At 43.1% G+C, this 13,211-nt stretch overlaps 1 protein-coding gene across 3 annotated transcripts in view; it reads right to left on the minus strand.

The window, feature by feature from the left end:
* Positions 1-13,211, minus strand: part of dlg2 (discs, large homolog 2 (Drosophila)) — a 567,102-nt gene that overhangs the window by 540,536 nt on the left and 13,355 nt on the right. For all 3 annotated transcript variants that reach the window (XM_052026014.1, XM_052026016.1, XM_052026015.1), the window contains exon 3: positions 12,288-12,419. In XM_052026014.1, the coding sequence (XP_051881974.1) occupies positions 12,288-12,419 (132 nt within the window). The remainder of the gene's footprint in view (positions 1-12,287; positions 12,420-13,211) is intronic.

The raw sequence follows: 13,211 nt of genomic DNA on the forward strand, positions 1-13,211 counted from the left end.
GGGGAGAGAGGAGGAGGAGGAGGAGGAGGAGAGGGGGGAGAGAGGAGGAGGAGGAGGAGGAGGAGAGGGGGAGAGAGGGGGAGAGAGGAGGAGGTGGAGAGGGGGAGAGAGGAGGAGGTGGAGAGGGGGAGAGAGGAGGAGGTGGAGAGGGGGAGAGAGGAGGAGGTGGAGAGGGGGAGAGAGGAGGAGGTGGAGAGGGGGAGAGAGGAGGAGGTGGAGAGGGGGAGAGAGGAGGAGGAGGAGGAGGTGGAGAGGGGGAGAGAGGAGGAGGAGGAGCAGAGGGGGGAGAAAGGAGGAGGAGGAGAGGGGGGAGAGAGGAGGAGGAGGAGGAGAGGGGGGGAGAGAGGAGGAGGAGGAGGAGAGGGGGGAGAGAGGAGGAGGAGGAGGAGAGGGGGGAGAGAGGAGGAGGAGGAGGAGGAGGAGGAGAGGGGGGAGAGAGGAGGAGGAGGAGGAGGAGGAGGAGAGGGGGGAGAGAGGAGGAGGAGGAGGAGGAGGAGAGGGGGGCGAGAGGAGGAGGAGGAGGAGGAGGAGAGGGGTGAGAGAGGAGGAGGAGGAGGAGGCTAGGGTGGAGAGAGGAGGAGGAGGAGGAGGAGGAGGAGAGGGGGGAGAGAGGAGGAGGAGGAGGAGGAGGAGAGGGGGGAGAGAGGAGGAGGAGGAGGAGGAGGAGAGGGGGGAGAGAGGAGGAGGAGGAGGAGAGAGAGAGGAAGAAATAAACCATGGCTTATGGGGGAAGTCAGGGACAGTGTAAAAGCAAAAGAGAAGGCACACGATATGGCAAAGATTAGTAGGTAGCCAGAGGACTGGGAAGCCCTTAAAAGCAGAGGACAACTAAAAAAGATATAAGGAAGAAGATGAAATATGGGGTTAAACTAGCCAATAATATAAATGAAGATTCCAAAGTTTTTTTTAAAGATACAGTAAGGGTAAGAGAGAGGCTAGAGTGCAGATTGGAATGTGGAAAAATGACACTGGAGAAGTAATGGGGAACAAGGAAATGGTGGCGGAGCTAAATAAGTACTTTGCGTCAGTCTTCATTGTGGAAGATGCCAGTAACATGCCAGAAATTCAAGAGAGTCAGGGAGCAGAGGTGACTGTAGTAGCCATTACTAAGGAGAAGGTGCTGGGGAAGCACAAAGACCTGAAGGTAGATAAATCACCTGGACCAGACCACTTCACAGAGTTCTGAAAGAGGTAGCTGAAGAGATTGTGGAGGCATTAGTAGTGATATTTCAAGAATCATTGACAGCCAAGGGTCAGTGTTGGAACCACAACTTTTCACTTTATACCTTAATGGTCTGGATGAAGGAACTAATGGTCAAGTTTGCAGACAATACCAAGATAGGTGGAGGACAGGTGGTGTTACAGAGGCAGGGAGTCTGAACAGGTTGAGAGAGTGGGCAAAGAAGAGGAAGATTGAGTACAATGTAGGGAAGTGTGGGGTTATACACTTTGGTAGGAAGTATAAAGGTGTGGACTATTTCTAAATGGGGAGTGAATTCAGAAATTGGAGTGCAAAGTCCTGGTTCAGGATTCCCTGAAGGTTAACTTGTAGGTTGAGTCAATAGTAAAGGCAGCAAATGCAATGTTAGCGTTCATTTCAAGAGGACTAGAACATAAAAGCAAGATGTACTGCTAAGGTTTTATAAAGGCATTGGTCAATCCGCATTTGGAATACTGAGAGCAATTTTGGGCCCTGTATCCAAGGAAAAATATGTTAGCCCTGGAAAGGGTCCAGAGGAGGTTCATGAGAATGATCGCAGGAACGAAGGGATTGATGTATGAGGAGTGTTTGATGTCTCTAGGACTGATTTTTGATGTTCAGAATGATGAGAGGGGATCTCATTGAAACCTACCAGGAATATAAAGGCCTGGATAGAATGGACATATAGAGGATGTTTCCATTAGTAGGAGAGTCCAGGATCTGAGGGCACAGCCTCAGATTAAGGGGACGTCCTTTTAAAACTGAGATGAGGAGGAATTTCTTCAGAGGGTGGTGAATCTATGGAATTCATTGCCACAGAGGGCTGTGGAGGCCAAGTCATTGGCTGTTTTGAAGGCAGAGATTGCTCGGTTCTTAATTGGTAAGGGGGTTAAGGGTTATGGGGAGAAGGAGGGAGAATCGGATTTTGATGTCTAATTCTGCTCCTATATCTTATGGTCTTATTACCCTGTGATCATGATAAAGTGCAATGAAGATACAAGTCCTGTTGTAAATTCAAAAGAACTAACCAAGAATTGGCTGAAAGTAGTTACAAAAGGATTAGAACAGGAGTTACAAAACCATTTAACACTGTGTAAGCTGGAACAGTACAGTGTAAACCTCAAAGTTTTCCCACGTGACTCTACTTTCAAAACAAATCAAAATACATACATGCTATACTTTGAATAAAACCTGAATAAATCCACAGATCTTTTTTCCTATTACATTGAAAAAATGAAACTAAAGGACATTGACAACTTTGACAAACTACATAACAAAGTTTCATATAATTTAACCACACAATATTAATATTTTAAACTTGGGTTATATTAAGCTCAAAAGTTTTCAAACCAGGAGGCAGAGCAGATCTGTGCAGCAGTGTTTCTGATTGCCTCATTGTGATATACACAAGCCAGTAATTGGAAGGCAGGCTGTAGCAGAGTGGCCACGTTTGAGCTGTAAGTGCTGAGGCTTTAGCGAGGAAGCTGAGCAGAGGAGCAGGTAAGACTTTTCTTAAAATTACTCTTCTGCTTCGTGTTGCTGGGATAGCAGTAAGGGCATGGGTATGCTCCTCCTACAGGATGTGGGAAATCAAGGAAACTTCCAGTATCTGTGAAGACTTCACCTGTGGGAAGTGCACCCAGCAGCAGTTCCTGATTGGCTGAATTAAGGAGTTAGAGCTAGAATGGGACTTACTTGGGATCATCTGAGATACTGAGAGCATCATAGATGAGAATTTTACTGAGGTAGTCACAACTAAGGTGCAGGCTACAGGCAGTTCGGTGACCACCAGGAAAGGTAGAGGGGGTAGACAGATAGTCCAGGATTCTGATCAAACAAGTATATAGTTTTGGATACTATTGGGGGTGGGGTGGGGGGGGGGGGGTGAGTTGGGGGGTGGGGGGGGAGGTGTAGGGAAATGACCATTCAGGAGAAAGCAGCTGCAGCTAGGTCTGTAACACCAGGACTGGCAGGGAAGAGTGAAGTTAGACAGGACTACAGTGATAGGAGACTTGATAGTTAGGGGGGCAGACAGGAAATTCTGTGGCTGCAAAAAGCACTCCAGGATGGTGTGTTGCCTCCCTGGTGGTCAGGGTTGAAGATGTCTCTGAGCAGTTGCAGAACATTCTCAAAGGGGAGGGTGTGCAGCCAAAAGTCACATTGGCACCAACGACAGAAGTAAAAAAAAAGGGATGAGGTTCTGCAGTGTAAATGTAGGGAGTTAGGGAAGAGGTTAAAAAGCAGAACCTTGAGGGTAATAATCTCAATGCCATGTGCTGGTGAGAGTAAGAATAAGAGGTTATGGCAGATGAATGTGTGGCTGAAGAGGTGGTGGAGGGTACAGGGATGCAGATTTTTGGACCACTGGGATCTCTTCTAAGAGAGGTGATCTGTACAAGGAGGATGACTTGCACCTGAACTGGAGGAGAACCAATATCTTAGTGGGCAGATTTGCTAGTGCTGCTATAGAGGGTTTAAACTAGATTGGGAAGGAGGTGTGATCCAAAGCAGATGGGGGGCTAGAAGTTGATACGGAATTGAATGGGAACCAGAGCACCAGGTCAGAAAGTGGAGGGATTGAGGAGATGGTAGATGTCATGACCAGTAAGTCTATAAGGACAGACAGACAGGCAGGCAGGAGGAAGGTAATATAATGGGACAGAAGGGTAAAAGTATATTTATTTTAATGCAAGGAATATTAAGGGTAAGGGAGATCAACTTGGAGCATGGATCAATAAATATTAATGTTGTGGCTATTACAGATACTTGGATGAAAGGAGGGTGGGGATGGATGCTTAATGTTCCAGGGTTTCAATGCTTTAAAAGAGATAGAGAGGGAGGTAAAAGAGGGAGGAGTTGCACTACTAATCAAGGATAGTATCACAGCTGTATTCAGAGGGGAGAGCTCATCCACTGAGTCTATGTGAGTAGAACTCAAAAATAAGAAAGGTGCAATCACTCTGATGGGATTATACTGTCTAACCCCCAATAGCCACTGGGACATAGAGGAACAGATATGCAGGCAGATTAGGGAAAGGTGCAAAAACTTCCCCAATGAAGATTGGAATTTCCTAAGTGCAAGACAGTTGAATTTATTAGGTGCATCCAAGAGAGCTTCTTCAAGCAGCATGTGGATAGTCCATCTAGAGGAGGAGCTGTACTAGATCTTGCATTGGGAAATGAGTCTGACCAGTTGACTGAACTTTCAGTGGAGGAACATTTAGGAAACAGTGATCACAGCTCCTTAAGTTTTAAGATAGCTTTGAATAAGGTTAAGTATGGACCTTGTGGGAAATTGTTAAATTGGGGGAGGGAAAATTATGAGAGTATTAAGCAGGAGCTAGGGAGAGTTAATTGGGAACAGCTGTTTTTGAGCAAGTCCACATCCAACATGTGGAGGCTGTTTGAAGACCAACTACATAAAGTACAAGACAGGTATGTTCCAGTAAGACAAGGATGGCAAGGCAAGGGAACATTGGAAGATGAGAGAGGTTGTGAATTTCATCAAGGAGGAAAAGGATGCATATGCAAGGTTTAAAAGGTAAAAATCAAACAGGGCCCTTGAGGAATATAAAGCCAGAAAAGAACTCAAGAAGGGACTTAGAAGAGCCAGGAGGGTACGTGAAAAGTCTTTGGCAAGTAGGATTAAAAAGAATCCCAAGGTATTCAACACATACATCAAGTGAAAGAGAATAACCAGGGAGAGGGTAGGACCACTCAAGGATAAAGGTGCATGGAGGTAGAGAATATGGGCAAGATCCTCAATGAGTACTTTGTGTCAGTATTCACCTAGGAGGCGGACCTGCACTAGGACTCCCAAGTCCCTTTGTGCCTCTTATTTCTGAATTCCCGTATAGAAAATAGTCTATGCCTTTATTCCTTCTATCAAAGTGCCTGATCGTACACTTCGCTGTGCTGTTTTCCATCTGACACCTCTTTGCATATTCTCCCAACCTGTCCAAGTCCTTCTGCAGACTCCCTGCTTCCTCAACACTACCTGCCCCTCCACCTATCTTTGTATCATTCACAACCTTGGCCACAAAGCACTCAATTCAGTCATCCAGATCATTAACATATAACGTGAAAAGTAGCAGCCCCTGCAGAACACCACTCATCACTGGCAGTTAACCAGAAAAGGCCCCCTCTATTCCCACTCTTTGCCTTCTGCCAGTCAGCTAATCTTCTATCCATGCTAGTACCTTTCCTGTAATATCATGGGCTGCTATCTTGTTTAGCAGCCTCATGTGTGGCACCTTGTCAAAGGCCTTCTGAAAATCCAGGTAAACAACATCCACTGACTCTGCTTTATCTATCCTGCTTGTTACTTCCTCAAAGAATTCCAACAGATTTATCAGGCAAGATCTCCCCTTAAGGAAACCATGCTGACTTCGGCCTATTTTATCATGTGCTTCCAAGTACCCTGAAACCTCATCCTTAATAATGTGACTCTAACATCTTACCAACCATTATAGGTCAGGCTAACTGGCCTATAATTTCCTGTCTTTTGCCTCCCTCCCTTCTTAAAGAGTGGAGTGACATCTGCAATTTTCCAGTCCTCGGGAACCATTCCTGAAGCTAGTGATTCTTGAAAGATCACTACTAATGCCTCCACAATTTCTTCAGCTACCTCTTTCAGCACCCTGGGGTGTAGTCCATCCAGTCCAGGTGACTTATCTACCTTCAGACCTTTCAGTTTCCCAAGCACCTTCTCCTTAGTAATAGCAACTATACTCACTTCTGCCCTGACTCTTTTGAATTTCTGGCATCTTGCTGGTGTCTTCCACAGTGAAGACTGACACAAAATACTTATTCAGTTCATCCACCATTTCTTTGTTCTCCATTACTATCTCTCCAGCATCATTTTCCAGCAATCCGATGTCCACTCTTGCCTCTCTTTTACTCTTTATATCTGAAAAAACCTTTGGTATCCTCTTTTATATTATTGGCTACCCTACCTTCATATTTCATCTTTTCTCCCCTTATTGCTTTTTTAGTTGCCTTCTGTTGGTTTTTAAAAGCTTACCAATCCTCTAGCTTCCCACTAATTTTTGCAATATTGTATGCCCTCTCTTTAGCTTTTATGCTGTCTTTGACTTCCCTTGTCAGCTACGGTTGCCTCTTCCTCCCTTTAGAATGCTTCTTCTTTGGGATGAACTGATCTTCCAAATTAGGAATTTATTACAGCCTTTATACACCACAGTTCCTGTATCCTATCGTGACTCCCCTGTCTCATTGGAACATGCCTATGCAGAACTCCACACAAATATCTCCTGAATATTTGCCACATTTCTTCTGTACTTTTCCCTGAGAACATTTGTTCCCAATTTAAGCTTCCAATTTCCTGCCTGAGAGCCTCATAATTCCCTTTACTCCAAGTAAACACCTTTCTAGTCTGTCTGTTCCTTTCTCTCTCCAATGCTATCGTAAAGGAGATAGAATTATGATCACCATCTCCAAAATGCTCTCCCACTGAGAATCTGACACCTGACCAGGTTCATTTCCCAATACCAAATCAAGCACAGCCTCTCCTCTTGTAGTCTTATCTACATATTGTGTCAAGAATCCTTCCTGAACACACTTAACAAACCCCACCCCATCTAAACCCCTCACTGTATGGAGATGCCAATCGACGTTTGGGAAATTAAAATCTCCCATCACAACAACTCTGTTATTTTCACGCCTTTCTAGGATCCTGCATCCCTACTTTAATTAGTTATAATTTGATGTCTTTTTATTTAATTACTATATAAAAAACCTTACCTGTTCATACCAGCTACTCACCAGTACCTCCTCGCCAAAGCCTCTTGATCCAAAGCCTCAGATTCCCACTCCTATACTGGCCCACTCTCACAATGGCCACTCCAAAGTGGCCACTCCGCTTTACCCTACCTTCCCTTTATTGGGCGAGTTGCCACACACATAGCTAATCACACAACTTTAAAAGAACTGCTAGCTCCTCCCCTCTGCTGCTCTGACTGCTGCAACTGGAGAAAGAAATGGTTAAACTGGGAAGATTTACAAGGATGTTGCCAGGACTAGAAGGCCTGTGTTATAGGGAGTGGTTGGCCAGGCTAGGTCTTTATACCTTCAAACGTAGGAGAATGAGGGGCGACCTTATAGAAATATTTAAAATTATGAGAGGCATAGATAAGGTGGACGGTGACAGTCTTTTCCCCAGGGTAGGGGAATCCAAAACAAGGGGGAAATATAGATTTAGGGTGAGAAGGGAAAGATTTAAAAGGCACCTGAGGGGCAATTTTTTTCATGCAACGTATATGGAATGAGCTGCCAGAGGAAATCGTTCAGGCAGGTACAACAGTATCATTTAAGAAGCACTTGGATAGGTACATGGAGGGGTGGGGCTTGGAGGGATATGGGCCGTATGCAAGAAACTAGGACTAGCTGAGTCAGCATGGACCCGTTGGGCCGAAAGGCCTGTATCCATGTTGTATTCCTTTATGACTCAACGACATAGAGGATAGTGAGAGCGATGTGGAGCATGCTAATATGTTAGGGCATTTTGAGATAAAAGAGGTGATGTTGGGTCTCTTGAAGAATATTAAGGTGGATAAGTCCCCAGGTCCTGATGGGATATACTCCATGTTATTGGGAGAGGCAAGAGATGAGATTCCTGAGGCCTTGACCGTGGTGTTTGTGTCCTGTCTAGCCACAGGCAAGATCCCAGAAGACTGGTAACTAATGTCTTTCCTTTGTTCAAGAAGGGAAATAGGTATAATCCTGGAAATTATAGACCCGTGATTGTCAAGTCAATGGTATGAAAGCAATTGGAGAGGTTCTTAGAGTTCTGGACCAGAGACACGAGTTCAGATCCCACCACGGCAGCTGGAGAATTTAAGTGCCAGTAATTAAGCAGGAATTTAAGGTGGCCTTGGTAACGGTAACCAGGGAACTATCCGATTGTTGTGAAAACCCAGCTGGTTCACTAGAGTCATAGAGCAATACAGCATGGATACAGGCCCTTCAGCTCAACCAGTCCATGCCGAACATGGTGCCCACCCAACTAGTCCCAATTTCCTGCATTCTTCCCACTAATGTCCTTCAGGTGAGGAAATCTGCCATCCTTTTATGTAACTCCAGGCCCACTGGAGTGGTTGACTCTTTACTGCCCCTTCTGTTCCAGTTAGGGATAGGCACTAAATGCTGGCATATCCAGCAATGATCATGTCCTGTGAATGAGTCCAACAAAGCAGAATGCTGGAACAAGCTCAAGGGCTTGAACGGCCTTCCTGTATTACTATGTTCCACGGAATCAGTTCGTTCCCCAAGTTTCCACTTGAAGGCACTGGCTCCTGCTTGGCGGCATAACAAGTCCGTTGATTTTCACCAATACCCTTTGCTGGTGAACTCAGATAGGAGGCTGTTCAACCACAGCAACACAATCCTGGCATCTCTCCATCTCTGCATACATGGACTTCACAGTGGGACTGCTGGCTTGTGCTCAGGAACAGGAACCTCTTCCAGTTTGTTCCTCTCTCACCCTGGACCATCCAGAGAAATCACCTTGGCCAGGTACAATTCAACAGTCAAAAAACACTCTGAGATCAAATGCATGGACTTCCTCTTATGTCCTACCTGACTTATTTAATTAACTAAAACATTCCTTAAATTAACTGAATATTTGCAGCTTGAAATTAAGTGTCCCATTCATGGTGAAGTTTTAACAGTGGAATTTGATCGAGCAAAAGAGAATGGAGAGGAGATATTGTGGCCACAAACTGGGATGATGCTTTTAAACATTCCAACTGGAGTTATAGGAATCCCTCCAAACCTGGTGTGTCTGGTTACCTTGTGGATAGGATTTATGAGAAATTGGAAAAGCATGGCCAAATTAGGGACAGTCAGCATGGCTTTGTACACGGCAGGTCATGTCTTTACTAACATGATTGAGTTTTGAGAGATGATGAAGGTAGAGCAGTGAATGTTATATATGTGCATTTTAGTGAAGCATTCGACAAGGTCCCTCATAGTAGGCTCATTCAGAAAATTAAAATGCATGGGATCCACAGTGACTTGGCCATTCGGATTCAGAATTGGTTTGTCCAAAGAAGACAGAGGGTACTGGTTGATGGATCTTATTTTGGCTGGAGGTCTGTGACTAATGGTGATCTGCAGGGATCTATACTGGGAGCCCTGCTGTTTGTGATATGTAAATGGGTGGGTTAGCAAGTTCGCGGATGATACAAAGATTGGTGGCATTGTGGACAGTGTAGAAGATTGCCAAAGGATGCAGCAGGATATAGATCAGTTGCAGATATGGGTGGAGAAATGGCAGATGGAGATTAATCCAGGCAAATGTGAGGTGCTACACTTTGGGAGATCAAATGTAAAGGGAAAGTGCACAGTTAACAGCAGGACCCTTGACAGCATTAATGTACAGAAGGATCCTGGGGTCCACATCCATAGCTCTCTGAAAGTGGCTGCACAAGTTGATAGGGTGGTAGAGGCGGCATATGGCATGCTTGTCTTTATTGGTTGAAGCAGTGAGTTCAAGAGTCAGGAAGTTGTGTTGCAGCTTTATAAAACTCTGGTTAGGGCACATCTGGAGTATTGCATTCAATTCTGGTCACCCCATTATAGGAAGGATGTGGAGGCTTTGGAGAGGGTGCAGAAGAGGTTTCCAGGGTGCTGCCTGGATTAAAGGGCATGTGTTATAAGGAGAGGTTGGACAAACTAGGGATGTTTTCTCTGGAGCTGCAGGTGCAGAGGGGAGACCTGATAGAACTTTATAAAAGTATGAGAAGCATAGATAATCAGCCAGTGTCTACTAGAGAGCATGCATTTAAGGTAAGAAGGGGAAGTTCAAAGGAAATGTGTGGGACAACTTTTAAATGGAGTGGTGGATACCTGGAATGCACTGCCAAGGGTGGTGGAGGCAGATACAATAGAGGTATTTAAGAAACTTAGATAGGCTCATGAATATGCAGAGAAAGGAGGGATATGGAACATAGGCAGGCAGAGGCATTAGTCTAATTGGGCATCATTAGCTTAATTAGTTCAGTACAACATCATGGGCTGAAGAGCCTGTTCCTGTACTGTTGTATGTTCTAAATGAAATTAACCTTCCTTGGCAAACTTTCTCATTATGTATTGTTGGCCTTCATCTTCACAAAGTACATATTTTTCTTCTTGACTTACAGCTGAAGAGTAACTATGGTGAAAGCGTATACTATAATAAAAATCATACCTTTAACTTCTATTGGCTAAAATGTACTGACCTACATTTTGAAATGGGAATAATAGCAGGTCAAGAATACTTATTATTAGAGTTATTACTGAGTAATTTAACAGCAACTCAGTTCTCATGCATATTTACTACAAATTGATTTCAAGTCTGTGAGTTTGCTGTGCATACCCATTAGTGTGATGGTGCATTCAGAGACTGATTTTTACAAACAGTATGATAAATCATATATACCACCAAACAACTTCTTTGGGGTGAAAACTTATATTTACAAGTGTGGAACGTAGTGTTGGAAATTCTTTTAAATATTAAAACATTTTGCTCTTTTCCTTGCTCTATATTTCTTTTGTGTTCATGATTTTATAATGAATTATTTTAATTTACTTTCCAGGTTGTGGCTGTTTGCCCCAGTAATGAATCTGGCTGGTTTATGAGCCTTGTTGTCTTTTCCTGCTCACTCTAATCACAGATTCCTTGTAAAAGATTCAGCTTTATAAAAGATCTCTGGGAACTGTAAGTTGCCACTCAAACCAGTAGAATTTGTTTTGAAGGCAGAAGATTCCTTCAACACAAATTAATAACACAAGAAGTGAGCAGTTACATTCCACAAGTCATTTTAGGTAGTCTCTTGGGATCAAAGATGACTTGCTTCCACAGCAGTTTTGTGGATTCTAAGGTGCATGATGACATCAACGTGAGACCTGCACACCCTGCTACAGGTGAGGAAGCAGATGCTTAACAGGGCCACTTGGGAGGTGCTACATTCCTTGCACTGTTTATGCTGAGCTTCTGCCCACTCCTAACAAATGTATTCCAGGTCCTCAAAGCCATTGCAATTTCTCTTACTCTATTTTGAGTGATCCTGGGCCATGAATCAGTGGCAAAGTTACATTTTTATTAAATGGCTTTGAGAACATCCTTGGAATCTTTTCTATCCATCTAGTAATCTCTTGTCATAAACCTTGGAACAAAGTGGCCTTTTCAGGAGTCTGGTGTCAGCCATGCAAATGACATGGTGTGTCCATCAAAGCTTATTAAATCCTCTATTGGGGTGCAAGGCTGAGGGAGAAGGCTAACAACGTTTGCTTATCTGGTAATGGGTTTGTAGGATTTGGCTGGCAGATCTCTCCAGTGTTTTAAGGTGTCTCAGAAATGCACAAGAGGACAAAAATCATCACTGCCCAGCAGACCTTAAGCTTTGTGCTAGGATTGAGTTATTGGTCTTCAAATACTTTCTTCACACTAAGCAGCAAGACTAAATTAACATCAAAATGTGGTTCTATACTAATTACTCACAACTCCAAACAGCAAAAGCAGTTGAAAGGAGATGCAGAGTAGCTTGTTTTGCAAAATTAAAAATTAGTCAGCTTTATACAGGGCTGTCAGCAATCTCAATATTAAATGGAATCAAAACTACCCAATTAATATTTTTCAGGTTGGGCTCAAGTCATCAGTACATTCAACCTCTCATACAAATGTGCTTATCATTACCCAGAATGATCTGTGTTCAGGAAGTAAAATGAAAGATGATAACCTTGAAGCATGCTTCCCATGCAGCTTTAAATCCCAACATTTTCATTTTCTAATCAACAATAATATTATTCACGTTTATTAATAGTAATGCAATATTCAGACTCTCTGAACTAAAAACAGTCCATCTAAATCTGAGTTTACTTAATATCCACATTGTATTTAATGGTTTCCTGTACAGTATCACTAGGTTTGCAACTAAGTTTTCTTTCACTACTTAAAATAATCTCAATACACTTCTTTAGTGAACGGTAAAACATGGAAAATTATTAGAAAAATAACACTTCCTTGGTGTCTATTCAGATAGCTTCTACACCATCCAAATAAAAATGTAGCTCATATCTTGAAACCTACCTAGCAGTGCTTGAAATAAGCCACTTCTGAAGATATTTATAACTCTTTCAACTGCATTCTTCAGTTCTCTTTCCTCTGGTTTCTTTAGTTTTGAGCTGTAGTCCTCAAGAAGCAATAAAGCTCGTTGGGTGTCTAAATGCAGAAGAAAAATATCTTGATACAGAGTTTGAAGGTTTGCAGAATGAAGTGCACTAGAATATACACAAGATAAATTTTTTCACATTTCAACCTATTGTCTCTTTATGGATCACAACTTCTAATCTACCACACAATGTAGTTAAACCACCATGATCCCTTCTGAAAACATAGACAACTAGAAAGTAACCCAATATGGAAATATTCTGCACTTTAATTTTTTCTTCAGATGAAGTATTACAGCTTTCTGATGCTGCAGCCAACAACCATTGCAACTTTTTATTTGGGCATTCTCATAAGCAAATCTCAAATGCCAGCTATGTTCTGACTCTTCACTGTCAGAATAAAAATATTCACTGCTCAAATCGGTGACAATAAAATGAAGAAACAAAACAAAGTGGATGCTAGAAATCTGAGACAGAGAAACAATATGCTGGAAATACTCAGGTTAGACAGCTTGTGTTAACATTTCAGGTCAATCATCTCAAAAATCTGTATTGATGAAAATTCAAGGATCTGAATCCTCAATATTGGGAATCCTCAATACCACACCTAGTTAAAAGCTGCTTTATTGTCAAGGGTATGAACTCCAACTTCGCACCTGGTTGATGTTTGGATCAAGGTGAAAATGACAATTTAAATTAAGTCTTCCTGGCAAAATCCAAACTGAGAATTGATCATCAGATTATTGGCAAATGCCACGATGGTGCTATCAACAGAATCCCCCTTCTTTGCTAAAAATTGAGTAGACCAATGGGAAGATAGTTCACCAAATTGGGTTTGCCTGGA

This window comes from Pristis pectinata, chromosome 11, assembly GCF_009764475.1.
Source record: "Pristis pectinata isolate sPriPec2 chromosome 11, sPriPec2.1.pri, whole genome shotgun sequence".
NCBI lineage: Eukaryota > Metazoa > Chordata > Chondrichthyes > Rhinopristiformes > Pristidae > Pristis > Pristis pectinata.